At 35.4% G+C, this 27,799-nt stretch overlaps 1 protein-coding gene across 1 annotated transcript; it reads left to right on the top strand.

Annotated features, from left to right (window-relative positions):
• Positions 1-5,066: 5,066 nt before the first annotated feature.
• LOC130051597 (uncharacterized) lies at positions 5,067-27,073 on the top strand. Its single transcript, XM_056153669.1, has 21 exons — positions 5,067-5,453; positions 6,891-7,037; positions 7,534-7,707; positions 7,911-7,994; positions 8,110-8,283; positions 8,434-8,536; positions 9,037-9,203; positions 9,378-9,566; positions 9,944-10,003; positions 10,310-10,549; positions 10,667-11,002; positions 16,966-17,112; positions 17,857-18,027; positions 19,228-19,311; positions 19,527-19,703; positions 19,887-19,989; positions 20,757-20,923; positions 22,080-22,262; positions 23,807-23,866; positions 26,280-26,534; positions 26,901-27,073. The coding sequence occupies exons 1-21, from the start codon at positions 5,154-5,156 to the stop codon at positions 26,982-26,984; spliced, it is 3,405 nt and encodes a 1,134-aa protein (XP_056009644.1). The 5' UTR covers positions 5,067-5,153; the 3' UTR covers positions 26,985-27,073.
• The last annotated feature ends 726 nt before the right edge of the window (positions 27,074-27,799 follow it).

The following is a 27,799-nucleotide window of genomic DNA, read 5'->3' as shown; positions in this document are numbered from 1 at the left end:
TCTCTGAGTTCTTTTGCGTCATTCGACTGTTCGTAGCAGTTCAGTTGCTAGAACATTCTTCTAGGTTCGAGCCCCGGTGGTGACATGGCCATGTCAAACCTAAGATGTTGACACAGAGATCACTCCTTCGCCAAACGCTTGGCATTTAAAAGTGAGGTTCACGTGTCTTTCGGATATGACCTCAAAAACGAAGATCTCGAGGACAGGTGTTGACACGTCAAACAACCTTCACGGCCATCGACAGTCTGATTTTGTGGCACTACAGCTATAGTTGTTGACGTCTACATTTTCATAGAACAAAAAAAATCAAAGTTGTTGGATGCATCAATCTACTACGAATTAGGGCTAATCTAATAAGGGAAACCGATAATTGATGGTTTATACTTTTTAGTGTGGTAGAGATGTCATCTTTCGACATTGGTACTTCTGACAACCAATTTATAGGTATCATTATTAGGGAAATATGTTCACCTATCATTTACGTATGTACATTAATTTTTAATGTCCTCTTACGTGGTGTTATGTTCCTGTGGGTATCCGGGTTAGAATAGGTTATCAGTACCCCTTGCTTGTTGTTAGAGGCGACTAAAACCGAGGTCCCGTGTCACAGCAGGTGTGGCACGATAAAGATCTCTCCCTGCTCAAAGGCCGTAAGCGCCGAGCATAGGCCTAAATTTTTCAGCCCCTCACCGGCAATGATGACGTCTCCATATATGTGAAAGATTCTCGAGAGGGACGTTAAACAATATACAACCAACCAACCACACGGTGTTGTGTTCTTTTCCTCTGACTGTCAATCCCTATTTTTGTCATTGTAGTTGATTAATCTAGCGAAAACATTGCCATTAAGAGTTACAGCTTTGTTCGCGGATGTTTTACATCTTAAACAGACACTTCACAAGAGGTATGCCATTCGTGATGCATATACACCCTCTTACATATCTGACTATATTATAAAGGGGTTATAACTCAACTTCTTTTTAATATATAACAAAGTGAAGATAACGAACATAATCAATCTCATTACTCTTATACCAAATAGAGTTAGGCATGCACGGACCTGTTGACACACCAGAGGTGGGACCAGGTACCTAAGAGGAGTTAGCATCCCCTGCCTACTGGTCACACCCAACATGAACCCTACGTGAGATCCGTACGACTTAGTAATTACACAGAGTGGATGATTGTACACATTACCATAGTTGATAGGCATGGGCTTAACCTTAGCGCCACGTCAAACCTACGACGCTTAACATAGGTCGTGACTGATACCCCGCCAAGCCCTTGCATTAAAAGTAAAAGTCACGGGTCTATCATCAGATATGACTTTTAAATTGGAATTTTCGATGATAAGATAAAATTGCTCTTAGTATGTCCTTAACACCCTTCATAGATACAAATTGTGGCTTTTCAGCTGCTGGGTGACTGAGTTAGAATTCGGGTGTAACTAGGCCAATGTTTTCCGCCATTAAGGAATAGTGTTTTCCCCGGCAATATTACTCACCACTAAAATAGTTAACATGATTTATATTGTTTTGGATTAGATGGTAAAATGGATAAAATTTGCATTCTATTTCAGATATATTTTGGTTATAAGGTCATCGCCAAATGTAAAACCAAAAACAAACCACGTGTCATGAACAATCACCTTTCATTATCAAATGTTTGACTGAAAAGGAGCAGTCACTGCTTATATTTTTATAAGTTTCCAAGTCAGGCAACAATTTCTCTTCATTGCAATTGAATACTTCTATGTTCAAATGCATTTTCGACACTCATATTTAAGGAAACATGTATTTATGCTTACAAAAGTAGCAACCATGTCCCAGAATCTTGTTAAAAAAGTGAAACATTGACTAATGTTCCCAGAATTATTGAATAACATATTCTCGTATTTTGCATCGATATTGATTGATTGTATATTGTTTAACTCCCTCTCGAGAATTTTTTGCATCATCATTGAAAATGGTAGCTAAGTCGTCCAAAGGTCGAGTATCAGGTAAACTCGTAAGGAAGAATTAAAATAAATTTCCGTTTGTATTTTCAAACAAGAGCAAGATTTAGAACACTAACTTGTAGTTATTACAGCTAAGTTATTGCAAGGCACACTCAGCTTACCTATGAAAAGGCGAAATAACGAATAGTGTTGAAGATCATAATTCCCATAAAGAATACGAGGTTAAGGGTAGGGCAAACATGGACCCCTAGATATATCAGGGGTGGAATCAGGTACTTAGGTATATATTCATAACCAGGACTGAATTGTTCTACGCATAGTATATTTCTAAACCGAGATAGGGAGATGAAAAATAAGCTGATACTACAAGGGTTACAAAGTTTAAATTCAGCATTTCACAAATGTTATGGTTGGTATGCTGATACAATACAAAATATTAGTATGTCGAATAATGCCTGACGGGTTTCATGCTGATTTCAAGCCCTTCTTTGCGTACTGATTTTTACCACAAAATATACCATGTACTATTTTTCGGAACTTTGAACACCTTACTACGCACATCTTCAGTTATTCACGCTAATATCGTATTCTATTTCCGGATCATTATGTTATGAGTAAACTCAGGTGACCTATTGCAATTGGTTGTCGTCCGTTGCCGTGCGTCAACAAGGAACATTTTCAACTTCTTGATAACTCCTGTTCCAATTCTTTTCAAATTTGGTATGAAACATTTTTGGGACAAGGGGGACATACATTGTAAATTTTAGGACTCCTGCATCCCAGGGGTCCTACGGGTGGGACAAAAATTGATCAATCTGCAAAAATCTTCTCTACAACCGCAAATTGTAAGAAAAAATAAATGCATAGTGATGTAGAGCAAGGAGACTTCTACCAATATTGTAAATTTTAAGATCCCCGGGGTAGGGATTTTGACCCCAGGGCGGGGCCAAACTTGATATAAAGTGTTTATATGTAAAACACTTAAATGACATCTTCTTTAATACTATTGATACTAATGTGAAACTAAATGAATACTTAGAAACAACAGGTAGTCCGTTACCAAAATTGTAAATTTGATGGTCCCAGGGGTAGGGGTTTTGGTATTAGGGTGGGACCATATGGTCAGTTATTAAATTTGTAAATAAATAGGAATTTTCAACTTCTTGATAACTGCCATTCCAATTCTTTTCAAATTTAGTATGAAGTATCTTTGGAACAAGGGGGACATAAATTCTAAATTTCAGGATTCTTGCACCCCATGAGCCTTAGGGGTGGGACAAAGACTGCCGAAATTTGACCATTTTTCAAAAATCTTCTATTCTACACCTGCATAATATTAAGAAAAACTAAATGCATAGTTATGTAGAGCAGGTATGGCTCTACCGAAATTATAAATTTCATTATACCCCCCGCAACAAGTTGTGGGGGGGGGGGGGTATACTGGAATCGGGTTGTCCGTCTGTCTGTCCGTCCGTCCGTCCGTCTGTAGACGCAATGGTTTCCGGGCTCTTAAGCATTATCCTTTCCACCTACCGTCACCATATCATACATATGGACTACCCATGGGATGAAGATGTTCCCTATCTATTTTGGGGTCAAAAGGTCAAAGGTCAAGCGCACTGGACATCGAAGTAGCAATATGGTTTCCGGGCTCTAAAGCGTTATCCTTTCCACCTACAGTCACCATATCATACATATGGACTACCCATGGGATGAAAATGTTCCCTATCGATTTTGGGGTCAAAAGGTCAAAGGTCAAGCGCACTGGACATCGAAGTAGCAATATGGTTTCCGGGCTCTAAAGCGTTATCCTTTCCACCTACAGTCACCATATCATACATATGGACTATCCGTGAGAGGAAGATGTTCCCTATCGATTTTGAGGTCAAAAGGTCAAAGGTCAAGCGCACTGGACATCGAAGTAGCAATATGGTTTCCGGGCTCTAAAGCGTTATCCTTTCCACACATAGTCACCATATCATACATATGGACTATCCGTGGGATGAAGATGTTCCCTATCGATTTTGGGGTCAAAAGGTCAAAGGTCACGCGCACTGGACATCGAAGTAGCAATATGGTTTCCGGGCTCTAAAGCGTTATCCTTTCCACCTACAGTCACCATATCATACATATGGACTACCCGTGGGATGAAGATGTTCCCTATCGATTTTGGGGTCAAAAGGTCAAAGGTCAAGCGCACTGGACATCGAAGTAGCAATATAGTTCGGTTTGTCATGCCATTTGTTTTTTACACTCAGAAAAGAGGTAGTTTATACCTATTACCAACACCCTTTGGGAGATTGGGGTAAGCGGGGGGTATTCTTGGTGAACATTGCTCACAGTACCTCTTGTTATCCCTGGGGTAGGGGTTCTGACCACAGGGAGGGGCCAAATTTAAATAATAGTGTTTATGTGTAAAACGCTTAAATAACATATTTAGTGCTATTGATACTAAACTGAAACTAAATGAATGTTTATAAAAATAAGTAATCGTCTACCAAAATTGTTAATTTGATGATCTTAGGGGTAAGAGTATGGTTTCAGGGTGGTATCAAAATCATCAGAATTATTTGAAGGACTTATTTAAGTTTACTGATACAGTATAAAAACTAAATGCATATTTAGGAATAACAGAAAAAGATGTACAGAAATAGTGGATTTTACAACCCCAGGGTTTTGACTCTAAGATGGGTCCAAATTATTCATATCGTTTGCTGTTAATATTTATATTATGAAAAGCCTTTCATCAGTGTATGCACTTTTGAATGCATTGAAGTTTTAAGAACACATCTTGTTTTTGTACTGTTACTGAATATTAGAATTTAGCTTAGATATTCAGAACAGGACATTTTTATCTAGATTTCATAGCTCTTGGGACTAATATATTTTAACTAGTACTCGGGTGACCGAAAAGGCCTTTGGGCCTCTCGTTCAACATTTGATTTCATTTATTATCATCAATGCATAAATGTCTGTTTTAAACAATGAAATACTGTAAATGAATACAAAACAATGGTGATGTGCTGATTGATGTTTCAAAATAATGTCACTATTTAGCTATCTTATCAGTTTATCAATCTGGAAAAAACTATGACTATCGGTCATATGACGATTTAACACGGGGTATTTCTCAAGAACGCGGTATCTTGATATAAAAGTATCGTGTAATTCTGTCATTAACGTTTTAGCAGTGAAAATGCCTGGGACATCAGGTAACCTAGCGGTATGTCTGTTGATAATACAAGTTATAAAGTGCCTGTCTGTACACTACTCTGAGACAAGGTATCCAACTCCGTCCGAAGCCTTCCCAAAACATGTCGTACTAGATTCAGCTGGAAACTATCATCTGTTTTGGAAATTCAATTCCACTCATATTACATTCGAGGCTCACGTAAAGACCCATGGGTATGTGGGTCTTGGACTGTCCCCTAGTGGAAAGATGTATCCGGCGGATGTCGTCATTGGATGGGTGAGGCATGGACATACCTATCTGAAGGTGAGTGATACTTTCAATTTGGCTGTATATCTGAAAATTGAATACACACAGTTACTTATCGTATTAGTGGCTGTTATCATTGCATTTTAAGACATACATTGGCATTCAATGACTGGATATCGGGGACTATGCCCGCGCGAAGTTGCGAAGTAAAAGGCGCGTGTCTTTACTGATATTCATTCAATAAAAAGTTTAGTACATATTTTTCAAATGGTATGGACTTCTAATTCTAGAAGTGCAACATATTTATTTTTTCGGTAACAGATAAAGCGTGTTCGTTCATTATTATCTGTAAACAGATGTGACACAATCGTTGAGTTACATGTATATTAACGATGTAGCCTCACAAATGAGTTAATTAGTACTCAGACATTTACGATACAGATTTTTGTGGTTCAATTAAAGTCCGGTTAATTCATATATGTAATAAGCAATTACAAAAATTTATTTCCCCATATTCTTTAATATCACGTCAAAATTGAAAAAAATGAAGATATTAAATGGTGATCAATCTCAAAAATCTCATGATTTATATAATAATTAAGATCTGGGCAAACACGGACCACTGGACACACTAGAGGTGGAGCAGGTGTCTAGCAATAGTAAACATCCTCGTTGACCGATCACATCCGCTCTGAGCACGATAAGTCGTACTTTAGATTATATTTAGCACTGAACAAATCAGATTAAAGATCTTATCCCTTAAAGTAAAGAGTTACAGATTGATAGCTGCTACTAATAAAAATTATCTCAACGATTGTATCGGATCGTATTAGGAAGTGTTTTTTTTCATGTTGAAATTTTGCAACGGCAATGCAAGAATACAGCGACACAAGACCCATTTTTGAGCCAAAATTGTGCCGTAATAGATTTTTTAAAAAAAATAATTGGATCTGTAGTTCTTCGGTCTGTGTCAGTTTTTTCCGAAGAGTTACAGATTCACAACAACATTCACAATTGATTTTGACTACGGATAACTCCGTTTGCGTGATCAAGATAAAGAGCTCACGACGGATGTGATCGGTCGACAGGGGATGCTCACTCCTCCTAGGCACTTGACCCCACCTCTGGTATTTCCAGGGGTCCGTGTTCGCCCACCTCTCTATTTTGTATTGTTTATAGGAGTTTTGAGATTGATCTTTGTTCGTTATTATTTAACATTTCATATGGATACATTGATTTGTTAAGTTGACGATGTAAATATACTGCACTTATCACACGTGAAAGTTCTAAAGTTAATGTAATGTAGGTTCATATTCCAAAATTAAAATAGTAGCACATATATAGAACATTACTATGCATTTGGTCATTCGTCATTTACTTGTATGTATGAATTGTTCAACCCGACAGTATCATTCTCGTTTGTAAGATATCCAGTTTATATTTCGATTTGATTCTATGATAGATAAGACAGTAATTTATTTATGCTACCTTTAGGACAGACACTCAACAGGACATTTTGAACCACTGGTTGATGCATCCCAAGATTGGACCCTTCTGCATGGCGAGGAAAATGATTTTGGAACCGTCATCAAAACAATTCGTAAATTGGACACCTGTGACAAAGATGACATGAAGATAACCGTAATTACCTATGTCGATCTTTTAGCAAATCATCAAGTATTGTAGTGGTTATGTTAAATTCTGTATGTTAGTATCACATCAATCGGCATAGTGGGTGCCACCAGTAGACCATCATCAGTGACATCTTGGATTATATTCCTTTTTAAAATGAAAATTTTCATTAGTCAATCTATTTTCATATCAACACTGTACAGAGGGTAAGTTTCGCCCATATTCTATTTTCGTCTATTTCTCTCTATCCTACATGGCTGACTTTAATGTCGATGAAATTCAATTCCAATCTAAATCTTCATAAGCGGAAATCGTCCTATATACAGTAGTCATCATGAAGGGCACAGTTCATATTGGTCATCTTCACGCACTTGCTTCTATGGTAGTCATTTACCATTAAGTTAATCATCATTAAGGACAATCTTTCCTAGATTAAGTCATCATCAAGGGCATTAAAGGCATATTTTCTATTTCATATATATATATATATATAATATTTTCGCAGAACGACACCATTCGGATAATATATTCATATAGTGACCATGAACCTCAACAGGAGGGAGATAGGCTAATTTATCACGGCCTTCACAAGGGTGCCAAAAGCGTCATGTTACTTGCAGAATCCAGACGATTCGTCATGCCTACCGATGCAATCAGTCGAGATTTGCTTAATAACAGGGTATGCATTGTGAGGTCGACATGACATTTTTTTTAAAATGTTTACATTCCATCGAAAAGAACTGTCACTAACTTCCAAGCAGCTTCCTATGTTTACTCCTCCAAAATACAACGGAACTCTATTTGTCATATGATTTTGACAAATATATTTTCTATCATTAGGGACCCACTATTTATCATGTATTTCATACAACTGTTTTTCAGTACCTCGTTCCGGACACTGACACTACCTACATGTGTAGAGTATTTGACCTCTCCGACCTGGGAAAGAAACACCACATGATAAAGGTACGAATATATCATTTTTGTTCCGTACACACAAAATTTAAATCAAGGAATCCAAATATAGCTTTTTGATATTAGTTAGCAGATGATCTAATAAATATTGAATGAACATAAATAGGCTGCGCCAGTAATACAAAAGGGTCATGAAGATTTGGTACATCACATTTTGATCCACAAATGCTACGGAATTGACAGAAAATATATTGGAGTTGATTTCTACTGCTACCATTTTCACCACCAGCAACTCAAGGCCTGTGCGAATATCATAGTTGCTTGGGCAATAGGTGGGAAAGTAAGTATTTGAACAGCAATCTAACAATTCCATCAAGTTTCCATTACATAAATGTCTTTGTTATTATGTCATCGCTTCTAATTGATTAAAATGTAGTGTATTATCTCAGCGATCTAGCGTTTGCTTACAATTTTGCAACTCTGCTTTCAGGATTTTCACTATCCTGAAGAGGCAGGTCTACCAATGGGAGAACCTGGAGATGGAGCACTCTACATTATGGAGACTCATTATAACAATCCGAGACTGAGAAACGGTAAACAATACATTAAACACTTTGTTCATATGACATAAGCAGCATCACAACACGTGATTGTCTAGATTAATAAATTTTTAAACGTTGCAAGAGAGCGGCAGGGTTAAGCACAAAGTAAATTAATGCAGTTTCTACTTTCTAAGATTACGGCTTCTTCAAGCAATGTTTAATGCTAACCGATGGACCACAAGAGACTTCATCAAAGGGACGAGGGCGAATTTCATTTCTATGTGACAGCTTTCACAGAGGCCTGATATGCTCGCTCATATTGCCATTTTATTATTATCATTATTATTGAAGAGTTCGGTTAAACAATCTGTTTTGTTTCATTAGGTATCGTTTCGATTTAATTATGTTGTCTTAGATTTCGTTTCGGTAAGTTTATCTTATATATGTTTCATTTCGTTTCGTTTGCATTTTACAGGTACCCTGTCAAATGTCATAAGATGTTTTCTTTATGGAATTATTTATAAAGCTCCATATTTCAATATCTATTTCAGGTTTAGTCGATAACTCTGGTATTCGACTGACATTTACTCCCACTCTCAGGAGGTACGATGCTGGAGTACTAAGTATGGGGGTGAAGGTCAATGATCGACAAATTGTTCCTCCATTTGAAAAAGAGTTTGTTTCCAGTGGATTTTGCACTGCAGAATGTTTAAATAAAGTAATTTTCAAATTATCTCTGGTTATTCAAGTGTTCTATTATATTTTTTCTATCTAGTTGTACATGTATATGTTACATCAATGCTCGATATTTGCACTTGTTCTTACATCTGGCATTATGTATTGTTCTTAATTAAAAGCAGCTATGAATATAGATAACGTTTGTTCTCAACAGGGACTTGACTTTTTACCCGGTGGTGTAAACATTGTTGCTGTGCTACAGCATGGTCATTTATTGGCCAGAAAAATAAGGACAAGAATAGTTCGCAATGGGACAGAACTAGAACCGTTGGCGATCGACAATAATTATGATTTTAATTACCAAGAATATCGAAATATTCCAAAGACTAAAAAGTTAATGTGGGTACGTAACATACAGTATTGTGGTGTCTTGCGAGCATTTTTCTTCATATTCTTTAAATCATCCATAATCAACATATTATAATTAACAATAAATTATTTAGTAAAAACATACACTTTCAATTTTAGTGTTAACCAATTCATACGCGTTGTACTACACGTTCTAAGATCAAATATGATAGAAGTGAAATTCCACCATTTACTATGTATCAACATTTATTATATATAGTATATATTGTATCAACATTAATTACATTTATATTGCATCCACATTTATATCATCTGCATTGTTTCTACATTATTATATTTATGTTGTATCAACATTTATTATAGTTATATTGTATCAACATTTATCATATCTATGTTGTATCAACATTTCAGGGTGATGCTGTAGCTATTGACTGTACCTATGATTCTTCGCAGAAATCTACCGTGACATATGTAAGCATAAATCCAGTTCTTTTGGAATAAATTTGAGTATGAATCCATGGGTAGGTTATAAATTTTGAATAAGTGCCTGGAAGCAATATAGTCGAAAACCATTTGACGGTTTGAATTCTTACATTCTTCCATTGATGATCAGAGATGCATTTGTCTAGCATTTTTCAGACATCCTGATAGATGAATAATGATAATGACAACTATACTTGCATTAGTATCAAAGTTTTGAAGTATGATTATTTCATGTATTTTTCGAAATATACGATTTACTGCAAAATCATTAATGAGGTTTCAACAATACGTTAGGGAGGATTAGCCACTACCAATGAGATGTGCCTTTCATTTCTTGTGTACTATCCTCAAATGGCCGTAGAAGATTGTACGAGTATTCCATTGTATGACAATATTAATGTCACAGTTAGACGTGGACATGAAATAGCATCCTTATTTGACTGGACGTCCCAAACGGATCGATCTAGTTTTAACAAGTACCTGTCCTCCTCACGTTATTTGGCAAGCTGCAATGGTAGAAAATTAAAGTCACAGGTAACTTAATAACATATACGGGTGATGCTAAAACGATTAATCGAAGATGTTTGAATTCGGGTGCAGAACAAACTTGTTTTCAAACGTAAAATAACTTTCCAATCCTATATAATTTAGCATAGCAGTCAAGAAGTCTTGAAGTTGATTCCAAGTGACCCATACATTGAACCAGTATCTACTTGCCTAACACATGTTGTCTCTAACACTTCCTCAAATCCAACTACACCAAAGTCATGTGGCTCTCCTTTACCAACGGAAAAGTTCGACTTTACGGAAGTAATTGATCCCGATGGGAAATATATACTATTTTGGAATGTGAACAAAACACACATTATCTTCGAGACTCATGTGGCAACGAAAGGCTATATCGGATTTGGGTTGTCACCGAACGGAAAAATGTATCCTTCTGACGTCATTGTTGGATGGGTAAAGGATGGGATTCCATATTTCAAGGTAATACAATGTCCTTAGATACATACTGAAATATTCAAATAGAGACGAAAAACTTTTACAGTTCAAATATAAATTGAATATAAAAATCAAAATCACTACCAGCACTTTCGCCGTGCTAGACTTTTCAGGTAGTTACGCAATATACAAATGTTTAGTACGTTATATAGTAAGCAAAAGTTCATTGTGACGTCATGATAATAACGTTGATGTAGTGGAAAGTGAATATCACAGTAGTTCATAAATGGCGTAATAATTACAGCGCATGATATCAATCATATGATTATATCAAATATAAATGTTGATAAATTTAAGATTCGGTATCAACTGTTTAATGAATTGGTCTCTCTTGGCCAAACGCAGATTTTCATAATTTATAGCCAAACCTGTCCGTGTCAGCTCTAAACTTCCTCAAATCCATATTTGGAGATGCTGTAAATTTTAGTCTTTATGCTAATAATTCTATTTCGATGCCGATTAGATCCCAACTCTACAGATTTATCATTTTATGACCCGTTGATTTGTTTCTATGAGCTATTGTAACGAAATATTGCTTGTTTTATGTGTCTGGGCCTTGTATAGTTTTATACTACCTCTGATACCTCCTGGTTTTGAAGTTGCGAATTTGATTTCCATTTTTTAAATATATTTCCTTGATCCTGTGATTGTTGGTTTTGAGGTCCACTATTTTGTTGGCTTTTGCAACCTGTGTTGGATCTGATATTATTGAAACTTCCTCTGGGCGGTAAATCGCTTCCTTCCTTTTGGGTGGACTTTCTTTCTCACTGGGTCTACATATGATTCTTCTCTGAGGTGTTTTGTATCTGAATCTTCAGTTGTTGAATCTGTTATATGCTCACCCTACGGGGTCGTTGGTCTCTCGTCGGGTGAAATTGCCCTATTCTAATATGTTACCCCACTTTGCTTTCTCTGTTGTTTTTTGTTATTTCATCATCATAGTTATTCTTGTATTCATCGAGCTCATTTTAGATTCCAAAATTTCTGTTTTTCTATTCTCGGTAAACACCAGTCTTGTAATTTTCCCCAATCAAAACATTATTGATGTTCATATACGGCATTGAATATATATTGACCATGTCTCAATTCACTGTGGGATTAAGGTATCCCGAGTAAAATTATGAAGTAATGACAGCAAAATTCTTCTAACCGTCGCATGTAAAAGTTATACGGTACCAGGTTTGATGCACCAGATGCGCACATTTCGATAAATAATGTCTCTTCAGTGATGCTCAAGCCGAAATTTTGAAAATTAGAAATAACAATGAACTTGTAAGAGCTAAAAGGAAAACTAGAGTGCCAAAAATCTGCAGCCAAATTCGTCCAAGGATAGAGCTATGCATGAGGGATATAATCCTTAAGTATGAAATGAATTTCTAAATTTTACACCAGCAATTAAATATGCATCCGTATTTTCAAGCTAGTAACGAAGTACTTAGCTACTGGGCTGTAGAGACCCTCGGGGACTAACAGTCCACCAGCAGAGGCCTCGACCCAGGGGTCGTAATGTAAAACTTATACGGTACCAATTTTGATACACCAGATGCGCATTTCGACAAATAATAAGTGGGGAAATCCTTCGCTTAACTATTAAGTCACCATCCAAGTGACGTAGAGCTATTTTTATCCGCAAGACTTTAAGTTGTTTATCACATCCACCCATTTTCTCACCAGAGGGCGCGTTACGCAAGCTTCACTTACATCTCTGTCAACGCTTGGAATCACACGACAATATAATCACATGGTAGAAACAGTTATTCTCGTTTCTTTTCTCTTTGAACGTTCTGACAAAAGGTGATACATCAGGTTTTGTTAAGTGCATTTTAACCAAAAAGATGTTTGTCTCCTATTCTAGAAGTTTTATTGTATTTCATACAGCCTTCCCTACTTTTATCCCGTGGGGATCCGGGTTAGAATAGGTCTTCAGTATCCCCTTGTTTTAAAAACTGACTATACGCAGAACAAGCTCTTGCATATCGAATCAGTTGAGATATATAAACACCATATGCAGGTGATAATGGAATATTGCTACATAAATGTGGGAAGTTGACGATGGAGAAGCTGAAATCATCCCGTTTGTCATACAGTTGAGTTGTCAGTTTGCCGTTAATGTCTACTTTCAATAAAATAACTAAGTATGAAGCAGAAGTGGACGACTCTGTGGTGTCCTTAATTTCGAGCTCACAGGGATATATCAAATCGACATATGAATGAAAGCTATTATTGTTAATAGACAAAACGTCATCGATATATCTAAATGTCGAATTGAAGGCCGCAGCAAGAGATTTTTTCTTCTCACGTAGAAGTTTTTGAATAAATTCTGCTTCATATGAATATATGAACATATAAATTTATAAAACGATCCGGACTGGTACAATAGCCTCTCTGTTTTGTATTGCTTATAGGAGTTATGAGATTGATCACTGTTCGTTATCGTCGCCTTTTATATTGGAATTTCCATAATCTCGACTCAGATGGGCATTTCCCATATTCACCGCCAAATCTTATCTAAACGAGGCAAAACATCCCACCTTCCGTATTAAATGTCTTAACCTGCAACTAGTTACCTTTTGGAATATGCTTTGATTGCAATAAAATATTGTCGATATGTACACATGTTGGTTTTCTTTATTCTGTATGATTTTTCACATCGGGGGCGATGTCAAAATCACAATTTAACATAAAACGTCTGCAGTGTACACTTATATAAAACATGAGACATATATCATGGAAGAAGATTGAAAAAAAAAATCATCCGACAAACAGATTTAAACACACACTGCTTGAACACTGGATAACGGTAGTAAATAGCGAGAAAATATTATGATAATTGTTCCCACAATACAACTATAGACCTGTACGCCGTGACATACCTTTATATTGTGTCGTCATATAGCATGAAATGCACTGAGGGTTTTTTTTTTGTGATTTTTGCTTTAACTTTTACTGCGTTGTAAGAGAGAAATGGTATTTTATTCCATTTGAATTACATTACAAAAATAGTCTTTCTTATTCTATTCATTTTTAATTAGACAAAAAGTTTATATTCTATATATTACAGGACAGACATACAGTTTATATTCTATGTATTACAGGACAAAAATACAGTTTTATATTCTTTGTATTACAGGACAGATCTACAGTTTATATTCTATGTATTACAGGACAAAAATACAGTTTACATTCTATATATTACAGGACAGACATACAGTTTAATATTATATGTATTACAGGACAGACATACAGTTTATATTCTATACATTACAGGACAGACATACAGTTTATATTCTATGCATCACAGGACAAAAATACAGTTTATATTCTATATATTACAGGACAAAAATACAGTTTTATGTTCTATGTCATTACTGGTGATGTTGATATAATTGAAAATGAGGACCTCAAATCACTTATTCTTAAAGGTCCTAAATACAGAGAACCTCGGTCTTTTAATTGGCGACAGAACTTCATCTCTATTATGAGTTCTGTCGAAGATTATGCCAGACGATCGGCTAAATATGAAAAAGAAGAACTTGATACATTGTCAGAATGGGTTAAAAGCATAAGAGGGATATTAAAATCCCGCATTAGACACATGAAAAGAAAAGTACGTACCATCTATCCTTCTGTGTTTAGTAAACCAGAAGTGATAAAAGAATTAGATAGGTTACATAAGGAATATGTTTTGGTTCCAGCTGACAAAGCTAGTAACAACATTGTCTTTGTTTGTAAGGCTCATTATTACAACTGTATTTTAAACGAACTTGGCATTAATTCCACTTTTGGTAATCATACTAAACTCCAACTGCCCTTTCAAAAGACGAAATTCTTCAAAACCATGCTTCAGTTTTAGACACATTTAATATTCCAGTCAATGGGTCGAATGAATATGAGTTACCGTACCTATACTGGATTCCTAAACTACATAAAAACCCTTACAAACAAAGATACATTGCTGGATCCAGTAAGTGCTCTACCAAGCCCCTATCTTTGCTCCTCACGAAAATGTTAACAACTGTGAAGGAGAAACTTCAAACTTACTGTGCGACTACATATGCCAGAAGTGGTGTTAATCAAATGTGGATTCTAAAAAATTCTAAAGAACTTTTAATAAACTTGAAATCACAGAATTTTCCCCAAATCAATAGCATTAAAACCTATGACTTTTCAACACTATACACGACCATTCCTCACGATAAATTAAAGACTAGACTTTTTGACATCATAAACAGTTGCTTCCTCAACAAAAACGGAAAACGGAAATATTCATATCTAGTGATCAGTCATTCAAAAACTTACTTTGTTAAACACCACTCTGATTCCACGCACAAGTACTCTGAAGTTGAAATAAAAAATATGCTAGAGTTCCTCATTGACAATATTTTCGTGGTCTTTGGTGATCAGGTCTTTCAACAGTCTGTTGGAATTCCCATGGGCACAAATTGTGCTCCTTTGTTAGTTGACCTGTTTTTATATTCATATGAAGCAGAATTTATTCAAAAACTTCTACGTGAGAAGAAAAAATCTCTCGCTGTGACCTTCAATTCGACTTTTAGATATATCGATGACGTTTTGTCTATTAACAATGATAGCTTTCATTCATATGTCGATTTGATATATCCCTGTGAACTCGAAATAAAGGACACCACAGAGTCGTCCACTTCTGCTTCATACTTAGATATTTTATTGAAAGTAGACATTAACGGCAAACTAACAACTCAACTGTATGACAAACGGGATGATTTCAGCTTCTCCATCGTCAACTTCCCACATTTATGTAGCAATATTCCATTATCACCTGCATATGGTGTTTATATATCTCAACTGATTCGATATGCAAGAGCTTGTTCTGGGTATAGTCAGTTTTTAAATCGAGGTAAGCTACTGACAAACAAGTTGATTGTACAGGGATTTCAACAGTCTTGATTGAAATCAGCATTTCGCAAATTCTATGGTCGTTATAACGATCTAGTTCGTCAATACAACCTCGCATTGGGTCAAAAGCTGTCTGACGTGTTTCATACCGATTGTTAAGCCGTTCTTGGCACACTGATTTTGACTGCGGATAACTCCGTTTACCTGATCAGGATATGGGGCTCACGGCGGGTGTGACCTGTCAACAGGGGATGCTTACTCCTCCTAGGCACCTGATCCCACCTCTGGTGTGTCCAGGGGTCCGTGTTTGCTCAACTATCTATTTTGTATTGCTTGTAAGAGTTATGAGATTGATCACTGTTCGTTATCTTCACCTTGCATATTACAGGACAGACATACTGTTTATATTCTATGTATTACAGGACAGACCTACAGTTTATATTCTATGTATTACAGGACAAAAATACAGTTTATATCCTATATGTTACAGGACAGACATGCAGTTTGATATTCTATGTATTACAGGACAGACCTACAGTTTATATTCTATGGATTAAAGGACAGACCTACAGTTTGTATTCTACTTATTACAGGACAGACCTACAATTTATATTCTATGTATTACAGGACAAAAATACAGTTTACATTCTATATATTACAGGACAAAAATACATTTTATATTCTATATATTACAAGACAGACATACAGTTTATATTCTATGTATTACAGGACAGACATACAATTTATATTCTATGTATTACAGGACAAAAATACAGTTTATATTCTATATATTACAGGACAGACATACCGTTTTATATTCTATGTATTACAGGAGAGACATACAGTTTATATTCTATGTATTACAGGACAGACCTACAATTTATATTCTATGTATTACAGGACAAAAATACAGTTTATATTCTATATATTACAGGACAGATATACAGTTTTATATTCTATGTATTACAGGATAAAAATACAGTTTATATTCTATGTATTACAGGACAGACATACAGTTTTATATTCTATGTATTGAAGGACAAATATACAGTTTTATATTCTATGTATTACAGGACAGGCATACAGTTGGTCACTCCCCGCCACTTGTGGACGCTTCTCAAGATTGGCATCTTCTTTATGCAGGCGAGGATGACTGTCGAACTGTGTTGAAAATGGTCAGAAAATTAGACACGTGCGACGATGAAGACTACAAAATCACAGTAAGATTATTTTATCTAAGTTTTTTAATTATAAGTTTTCAAACCAAAACCGTGAATGTCTCATTAAGGTCTACCTTAAAAGCAATGTAAGTATAATGATAAGTGATTTTATAAATCCTACAAAAATACAAAATTAGGATTTGGGCAAACACAGACCCCAGGACACTCCAAAAGTGGGATCATATGTCAAGGATGATTAACCAATCCCTGATGACTGGTCACACACCCGGTGAGCCATCTATCTTCATTAGGTAAACGGAGTAATCTGTAACCAAAATCAGTGCCACTCTGATTCAACGCAGAAGTACTCTGAAGTTGGAATTAAAAAAATATACTGGAGTTCCTCATTAACAACATCCTCGTAGTCTTTAAGGATCAGGTCTTCCTAAAGTCTGTTGGAATTCCTATGGGCACGAGTTCTGCTTCTTTGTTAGCTGACCTGTTTTATAATCTTATGAAGCAAAGTTTATTCAAAAGCTTCTATATGAGAAAAAAAAATCTTGCTGTGACTTTCAAATCGACATTTAGATATATCGACGACGTTTTAATGTTAAGATTTACATGTGTATCAACAATAATCGTTTTCATTCATATGTCGATTCTACATATCCCTCTTTCGTATCGAATCAGTTGAGAGATATAAACATCATATGTAGGTGATAATGGAATTTTATACTTTCGAATTGTCAGGAACCTATGCGATCATCATGAAATGTGTTGTTTACTATTGATTGTTGCCATTAGGATGACACTGTGAAGATAATTTACTCCTATCATCCCGATGACCCGGACGGAGATGATGACATCCCTTATCACAGGTTCAACCGCGGAGTGAAGAGTCTTCTATTGCTGTCGAAATTGTCCCCTCCGGCATTGGAAAGTGACGCCAAAAACATCGATATTCTGAATAACAATGTAAGACTATTGAGTGTATTAGTAATGTGGTAAATGTTTGATTGAATCTAAAAAGATATGAAATCTAAAGCATTAGGAAACATATATTTCATCATAAGATACTTTTAAACCCAAATGAAAACCTCCAAGCTATTTACAAATCACGCATTTGCTATTGGGAGGTTTCAGCAGCCACTATGTCCTCAAATGCAGTTTTTCATCACTTCGACACTTCTCTCTCTTCTTCTACAAGCTCCAAATAAACAGTATAAGCTGTTTTTGTAAATGAATTTAGCTAATTTAAAATTCATTTTATAAAATTTAATTCAGTATTGCTTGCGACATGAAACCTATTTATGTCATGAAACTCATGCTTGTGATTGGAATGGTGGTTTGATATCATTTTCAAACTTTTGATTTATTCCTACAATTCCATGCATAAACTCCCGTGATTATTCGGGATAGAATAGGATGTCCGGATAGTGCTCTAGCTTCTCAACGCTGCGACCTCCGTGATCGGCAGTGGTTGTATGTGAGAGGGTAAGGCGGTCGCCCTCTCGAACAAGTGGGTTTCTTACGGGTTCTCCAGTCTCCTCTTATATAAATAAGCCCCATAGCGCAAACATCTGTGCATCAAAGGACCCCATTGGAAATAAGATTTCGAGCTTTCATGGATCATCTTTGGTATTTATGTTTGTACCGTATGTACTGTGGCACGATAAAGATCCCTCCCCGTTCAAAGGTCGTAAGCGCCGAGCAAAGGCCTAAATTTTGCAGCCCTTCACCGGCAATGATGACGTCTACATATGAGTGAAAGATTCTTGAATGGGACGTTAAACAATTTACGGCCAACCATCAATGCAAAAACATTTGAAGGGCACTTGATAGAAGCAAAAGGTGGATACATGAGTTGGTCTAGTTTTTTTGGCTTAGTTTGGTTGAAATAAGACCAAATATATAATTCCTTTAAAATTAGGAACTTCTCTATGCTGTTCAAAATTCATATGAACTCCCTATTCCATTTTACTTATAAAAATATAAACTTATTTAGAGTTTGTTTTTATTACTTTTGAATAAGTTTGTAGTAATAGTAAGTGACGTTAAAACTAGCATTCTCACGTTTCCACCTTCAGATCAATCTATGATGTTAAAAACTCAATATTGTGTCTATTCATGAATATGTCCGTTATTCAATTTTTAATTGAATTACCTGTCATCCAGTATCATGTTCCTGCTGTCGACACAACATACAGCTGCCGAATTTTCGACTTTTCCTCTCTTCAGAAAAAACATCATCTAATCAAGGTGACTACCATTTTTATTTGTTTTTTGTGGGTTTGTAAATTAAGTTTTAGCATTTTGGTTGGAAAATGTTCACAAAATATAACATTGTCAAATGGTTTTATATTACCGTAAATCCATTGTATTGCAGCAAAATGAATATTACAAAAAGGACAAATATTCAGAAGCTTACCAAGTCACATATAAATTCTTTGATATTTTTTTCCATATTCAAATAGTTTGAGGTATTGGTGCAGAAGGGTCATGAAGTTCTGGTGCACCACCTGGTGGTATATAAATGTCCTGGCATTAACAGAAACCTTTTGAATTCCCCAAATTACGTTTGCTATGAAGACCAAGACAAAACCAAACGTCCTTGTGGTCATATTGTAGCTATCTGGGCGGTCGGTGGAGAGGTAAATTGACCTTTTTTCAAGTCATTTTATAAGCTGATAAATGCAAAACCAATTTTCAAAATATATATTGAGGATATATATTTACTATATGATTTTACTCTATGTATATAATTTTTCCTTTCATGTAGACGCCTTACTAATTTTGGTCAAAGTTATTTGAAACAATTAATTCATGTTTTGCAGGCCTTTTATTTCCCGGACGAAGCAGGACTTCCGGTGGCTGAACCTGGGGACACAGACCTGTACATCATGGAGACACATTACAACAACCCAGGCCTAAGAAATGGTCAGAACTTCAAATTACTAAATCAAATTATATTTGTTACATATTCTTTGATATACAATCATCAATGTAACACTGTAGAATATGTAATCTTCATTTATATTTAAAACAATAGTATTCACTTGCAAACAAATACTATTTCAATACATAAAAGATTGAATTCAAATATTTGGTCATTCTTTCAGTCATATACATATCATGCAGATTCATTACAACAACCCAGACCTGACATTCTGTCGAACAAAAATATGCCAAGAGCATTACTTTTGTAAATACCGTAGGTCTATCGACAGACCTCAATGACAAAGAGTTGCAATGCAAGACATTGAATCTCTGGGCCTTTCATAAATTTTTGCGCTGTAGTTCGAGGAATTACCCCCCTCCCCTACTAAAAATATATTGTATTTGGTGTACATACGTATGTAAATGTAAAACTTATACGGTACCAATTTTGATGCACCAGATGCGCATTTCGACAAATAATGTCTCTTCAGTGATGCTCAACAGAAATCTTTGAAATCCGAAATAACTATGAAGTTTTAGAGCTAAATATAGCCAAAAGCAGCGTGCCAAAAAAGTGGAGCCAAATTCGTCCAAGGATAAGAGCTATGCATGAGGGAGATAATCTTTAATTTTGAAATGAATTTCTAAATTTTATAACAGCAATTAAATCTACATCCGTATTTTCAAGCTAGTAACGAAGTACTTAGCTACTGGGCTGTAGAGACCTAAATCACGTGTGTTGATAATCCACTGCTTTCTTATTGTAGATTACGTGGATGATTCTGGTATTCGGCTGACGGTAACGCCAACCTTACGATTGCATGATGCTGGGATACTCTTTGTTGCCGCTAGGGTGGATCCAAGCCTTGCTGTTCCACCTAACCAATCAGACTTTGTCACCACTGCCTTCTGTAACGAATCCATTTTACACCTGGTATATTATTGTTGTGTTTATTATGTAGTTAGGGGAGTGGGCACAATATGTAACATGGCTTGATTTCAGTGTTTGTACATAATTACAATTAATTTGGACTAAGATAAACAACTATGCAGTATACCTGGTGGGCCTTCGAACAGTTTGGTATGTCTGACATAGGAATTTGATTAATGCAAATACTAATGTCAATGTCAGTCTCCAAGGAACACAAAATACAGTGCTGTATAGGATTTGTTATCAGTGATGAATATAGTACACATTGTTACTTATTGTTTTTGACACATGTTTACTCCTTTAACCAGTGGATATCACCCATTGCAAAAATTTTAATTATTACACTACGACGTTTGCGACGTCACAAACAAACGTCAATTTCACGTAGTTCGTTTACAAAATGTCAGGAAGCGAAATTCCCAACCATACAGTAACGTAAACGAATAACCGAAGTAAGTTAACATGTAATAAAAAGAATCTCCTATGGAATGTGTTTCGATTTGATTTATATACAACTAGTTGAATATAAATCATATCAAATCACAAATCTTGGGAGATCCTACATATGTATATATATACTTGTTGACCAGATAGATACAAGCAGAAATGGGAATTATTTATTATATGGAATTCTTTCCATATTATGTTTCTTACGACCCATTCGTGAATCTTGCAATTTAAGATAGGGACTAGTTAGGTGTAGTGTCTCAAGATTTGCCTTATATAAAAGTGAAAATAACGAAAGGTTATCAATCTCATCAATTCCATAAAAATACAAAATTAAGAGTAGGACAAACACGGACACTGGGTACATCAGAGGTGAGATCAGGTGCCTAGGAGGAGTAAGCCTCCCTTGTGGACCGATCACACCCGACGTGCACCCTCTATCACGATCAGGTTAACGGAGAAAAGTGTAGTCAAAATCAGCTACAAATAACAGCCTATATGATGTTCAAGACCGCAGCAGTGAAGCATTTTTAACCAACCCCTATTATAATGCGGGATTTCCAATGTAAATGTAACATTTAAATTACCTAATACCGTGTGTCTCATCAAATACTCGAGTGGCTACAATAGTCATCTGATGTGATAATTGTGTATAAGAATATTAAATGCTCGAGTGATTACAAGTCCTTTGATGTGATAGTTTGTCCTTTAGGGTCTACAAGATTTTACAAATGGTGTCCATGTCTTCGGAGTACAGCAACACGCCCATCTTATCGCCAAGGCTATAAGGACTAGAATTATTAGCGGAGGAGTGGAGAAGAAACCGTTAGCAGACGACAGACATTATGACTTTAACTATCAGGACTTCCGCCGAGCCAACAGAACACTGAAAGATGTATGTATATCGTCGTTTTGTGCAGACAGTAAGTTTTCGGTGTATGAAACCGTTTGAATCGCAGACATTATATTACGTGATAAAATTTTATCTACTAATCATTTAAATATGAAACTGTATAACAGTATTACATTTCAGTGTTTAATTTCGATTAAGAACGCCTGTAGATGAAGAACTTTATGTGATTAAGTGTGAAGAAAATTTAAACGAATTCTTCTCATCGATGTCTCTTTCTGTTGAATGTTTATCATTTTATCAATTTCTGTAGAAAATATTGAGCTCATACCTCTCACACGTCATCTGGGTAGAGGACGGTCGAGGTACCTCCGCACTGACTGTTACAAATCCCATACTTAATATTTTGTAAATGGGATATACTTCCTTATCCTCTCAAGAAAAAAAAGCTACAATTTTCCGAATTAATTTGCCTCTTTATGTCGTACATATTTAGATATGTTCCGTTATTGACCTGGACTAAGCACAAGTCCAAAGTCTGGTGAATTTATTTCTCACCAGCGCCATGATGCCGTTCGTGGATTTCATATATACTTGAATTATGCCTTATACTTTATTAACTTCTCTAATTTCCATTCATCCTTTACAATGGCAAAAAAGTACAATTCTTAATACCGAAAATCACTCGGGGAAATAAATGACTGCTGATTTGGAATATCGTGCAAAGTTCTTAATAGAAAAAAAACATGTATTTAAGGATAATGTCACATTTGTAGATTTGTAGGAGGTCAATGTTTTCATACACATTTATCTTTGTAGAATGATACCATCTTAGACATTTATCTTTGTAGGGTGAAATAATCCTGAACATTTATCTCTGTAGGGCAATATCATATTCGTAGGGCGATAATATCCTAAACATTAATATTTGTAGGTTGGTATACTCCTAAACATTTATCTTTGTCGAGTGATAGTGATATAAACATTTAGCTTAGTGGGGCGAAAATATCCTAAACATTTATCTTTTAAGGTGACGGTATCCTAAATATTTATCTCTATAGGTTGATATAAACCTAAATATTTATGTTTGTAGGGTAATAGTATCAAAAACATTTATGGTTACAGGGTGATAGAATTCTAAACATTTATCATTTATCTTTATAGGTTGATAAAATCCTAGATATCTATCTTCGTAGAATGATATCATACTAAGTATTTATCTTCCTAGGGTGATGATATCCTAAACATATATTTTTCTTTGCAGGGTGATATAATCCTAGACATTTATCATTGTATTGTGATATAATCCTAGATATTTATCATTGTATTGTGATATAATCCTAGACATTTATCATTGTATTGTGATATAATCCTAGATATTTATCATTGTATTGTGATATAATCCTAGACATTTATCATTGTATTGTGATATAATCCTAGACATTTATCATTGTATTGTGATATAATCCTAGATATTTATCATTGTATTGTGATATAATCCTAGATATTTATCATTGTATTGTGATATAATCCTAGACATTTATCATTGTATTGTGATATAATCCTAAACATTTAGATGTATTTTGTAGGGCGATAGTATTATAGTAGAATGCACGTATGACTCCAGAGGAAAAACTAATGTAACATATGTAAGTATGAAGTACTTTATCTAGTCACTCTGTATAACTATAGGGTTTAAAGTAATAAGTACTTTATTTAGTCACTCTGTATAGCTATAGGGTTATAAGTATAAGTACTTTATTTAGTCACTCTGTATAACTATAGGGTTATAAGTACTAAGTACTTTATTTAGTCACTCTGTATAACTATAGGGTTATAAGTATTAAGTACTTTATTTAGTCACTGTGTATAACTATAGGGTTTAAAGTATTAAGTACTTTATTTAGTCACTCTGTATAGCTATAGGGTTATAAGTCTTAAGTACTTTATTTAGTCACTCTGTATAACTATAGGGTTTAAAGTATTAAGTACTTTATTTAGTCACTCTGTATAACTATAGGGTTATAAGTATTAAGTACTTTACTTAGTCACTCTGTATAGCTATAGGATTATAGGTATTAAGTACTTTATCTAGTCATTCTTTATAACTTTAGGGTTATAAGTATTGCATACTTTATATAATCACTCTATTAAACTACAGGGTTATAAGTATTTTAAAGTACTTTATCAAGTCATTTTTAAAATAACTTTTGGGTTGCACTGTGAGTGGTAAAAAGAACTTGGAAAAATCTGTTTCATGCCACTTTTAAGTGTTTTGTAGCATACTGTGGATTTGAGAATTCGTATCATGCAATTTTACTGTAGAATAAAAAAACAAGTAATGCTAGTCATCTGACTCACTGTTTGAACACTTTCTAGATCCAATCAATGACCTGACACCCAAATACTTATTCATAATCGTCATGAGAATTTTTTTCTGTATAAAGTGTGAGAGATCGACTTCTGTTCGTTATCTTTACCTTAGACATGTAGAAAATACCTTAAATTCAGAGAATACACTTTGGTCGTCAAATTAATTTCCTTAGGTCTTGTTTTAAAAACAGACTGGGCACAATGTATTTTATAAGACCATCAAAACAATTTAATGCCATCAGACAGTTTCGCATACTTAATTCTTTGGACATATGTGGACAATTTCTATTTCAAATGTCACATGAATGGTGAAGATAACGAACAGTGATCAATCTCATAACTCCCATAAGCAATACAAAATTAAGAGTTGGGCAAACACGGACCCCTGGACACAACAGAGGTGGGGTCAGGTGCCTAAGAGGAGTAAGCATCCCCTATCTACAGGTCACACCCGCCGTGAGCCCTATATCTTGATCAGGTAAACGGAGTTATCCATACTCAAAATTAGTGTGTTAAGAACGGCCTAACAATCGGTATGAAACAAGTCAAATGCATTTGACCCAATGATAGGTTGTATTGACAAACTAGATTGTTATATTGACCATAGAATTTGCGAAATGCTGACTTTAAAAAAGACCGTTGAAACAGCTGCACTATCAAATATAATATTGAAATATAATGAATATATACATGTACCATTAAAGTTTGAATGCTAAAATTTATTAACTAACAGTAAACTGCCTTAATTGCTCTCTTTTTTTTTTATCGCAGCCTCTGAAAATTGCAAAATATTTGTATCATAACTCTAACTTTTGAATAAAATGTTTACTCATAACACATAGGTTTTATCCGTAACGGTAAAAGGATTGATTTGAAGTAGAAGGTTCAGATATGTTCAATGTATTTACGCTTCATATATTGAAGAGTGAATAATAAATAACACGAGTTACACCCCATTCCATAATAAATATCTTTGAAATTTGTTTGCCTTATATTAGTCAGTACCCTACAGACCTCTAAATTACACGCAGCTATAAATAAGAATTTCTTTTAAATGTTTTGTCTCTGTATTTCTGTTCTCGTTGCTGCATTCAGTTTTACAGTAATTTTTGTTTCCATTGGTTTGCCGTCGTAAAATGGCTGAAATATTGCTAAACGGCGTAAAACCGCAATCAATCGATCGTTTGTTTGCTTTTACCTCCTTTTGAGTTTTTTCTCTCTTATATCTAGACATTACGCTACAGGTGACGAATCATAATTCTACATCGATATATGACTCAGTATTGTAGTAGGGGTTGTCTATATCGTGACCACACCAGCTGTGACAAGATACCTCTTTTCTAAGCGTCATCCGAAAGACCCACAACACTTTTAATTGTCAAACATTTCGCAAAAGTGGTCGCTAAACCCACAACATCAGGGTCACGAACGTTCTAACCAATGACCACATCGCGACCTGTCACGTGATTTTAGACATACATACAAATGTATATGTAGCGTTCATCATAAATTCTAAAATCACCGCTTTATGTTTCCCTGGCGGCTCTATATAGGTTTGACTAGTGATTGAATTAAAGATTTTTAAGAATGAAGTGTCTCCAGTCTCTGGTCTAATTTTCTTGATATCTATCGTATGAACAACTACATCATTAACAACACAATGATTTCCGTTCTAACCTGTCTTTTTAGGGAGGATTCTCAACAAGAAATGAAATGTGTTTTTCGTTCATATTTCATTACCCAAGATCTAAGCTGATCGATTGTCAAAGCAAACCCCTCTATAACAGATTCCACGGGAATAATGATGGTCCAAGAGGAATCATGGCACCCTTAACCCCAACGTTTAATGCTTTGGACTGGACGAATTCCACTGTGTTACAGGACTTCAGGGATAGCGTAGCATACGATTCGTATATGGTAGTCTATGGAACTGACCAGAATAAGGTAATATAGCCTTGCTGTAATGTAAATAAAGAATTAGTTTAATTTGCTTTGTAATGAAGGAAAATGATCGACTATTACATCAAAGAATTGATTATGTGCTACCTTTGATAAATGACAGAACAGAGAACCCCCCTTTTTTGTCGTATATTTGTCCGTTTGTCACATACTGGAGTTTTAAAACATTTGAATTTGATATTCACCATGTGTATTTCTCGTCAGGAGAGTCTATCTATGGATTTCTCCGTCAACCTACAAGCGCCGCTTGATACATCCTAGATGTTTTATTTATAAAAAGAGAATTCCTAAATTTGTACAAGCCATAGATTCCAGGCACATGTATCTAATTCTTCTGTTATTTCATTACAGTTCAACTATAGTATCTTCGATCCCCAGTCCATATACCCTCAGATACCGTACACTGAACCCAACAATATCAACTGTGGTGTGTAGAATATGAACTACGTTTTCTTCACTATGTAATATGATGCTGATGGCACATGCATCTTTATTTTCTCAAGCTCAATAAACATCTGATTGTCTTGTGTTTCTTCTAAGATACCAACTCAGGAGTCAGTTATACCAGTCAAACAACTATATCATAAAGAGATGATATTCCTATGAAAGCATTACAGGATTGTTTTAAAGGTCATAAGCAATGTAAATAAAGGGAAGTCATTCTTCCTATCACTATGATTTAGCTATACAGCATAAGAAAGGCGATTATGTTAAACACCTAGATAAGTTAGGTTTATTGCTTACCTCTAGCAATCCCGTGGGGATCCTGGTTAGAATAGATCCTCAGTACCCCTTGTTTGTCGTACAAGGCGACTAAATGGGACAGTCCTTCGGATGATACCACAAAAACCGAGGTCTCGTGTCACAGCAGGTGTGGCACTATAAAGATCCCTCCCTGCTCAAAGGCCGTAAGTGCGGACCATAGACCGAAATTTTGCATCCCTTCACCGGTAGTGGTAACGTTTCCATATGAGAGAAAAATTCTCGAGAGGGACGTTAAACAATATCAATCAACTTGCCTCTAGTAGTATCGTTGTGCCGGTGGTTGGTGAGCTTTTACGTTTAGTTTGAAACAATTACTTACAATTACTAATACGAATTCTTGGACGATAATTTGCAGAACTATTTTAAGTACATTCCGGTAGTATAAATGGCTAAATCAGAACAAAATGTGTGGTAATTAACCATAAGCAAAAACAAATGAAGGGTGGCTATAATTGAAACATCGTACTTTTAATAATTATTTGGAT

This window comes from Ostrea edulis, chromosome 2, assembly GCF_947568905.1.
Source record: "Ostrea edulis chromosome 2, xbOstEdul1.1, whole genome shotgun sequence".
Classification (NCBI taxonomy): Eukaryota; Metazoa; Mollusca; class Bivalvia; order Ostreida; family Ostreidae; genus Ostrea; species Ostrea edulis.
Note: the sequence above shows the minus strand (reverse complement) of the source record. Positions and strands in the feature narration are given on the sequence as shown.

Excerpts from the sequence above, each read along its gene's own strand:
- LOC130051597 (XM_056153669.1), top strand. The coding sequence starts at position 5,154 with ATGCCTGGGACATCAGGTAACCTAGCGGTATGTCTGTTGATAATACAA. Across the intron at positions 7,995-8,109 it reads AGAAACACCACATGATAAAG|GCTGCGCCAGTAATACAAAA; the intron begins GTACGAATATAT and ends GAACATAAATAG. Across the intron at positions 19,312-19,526 it reads AAAAACATCATCTAATCAAG|TTTGAGGTATTGGTGCAGAA; the intron begins GTGACTACCATT and ends ATATTCAAATAG.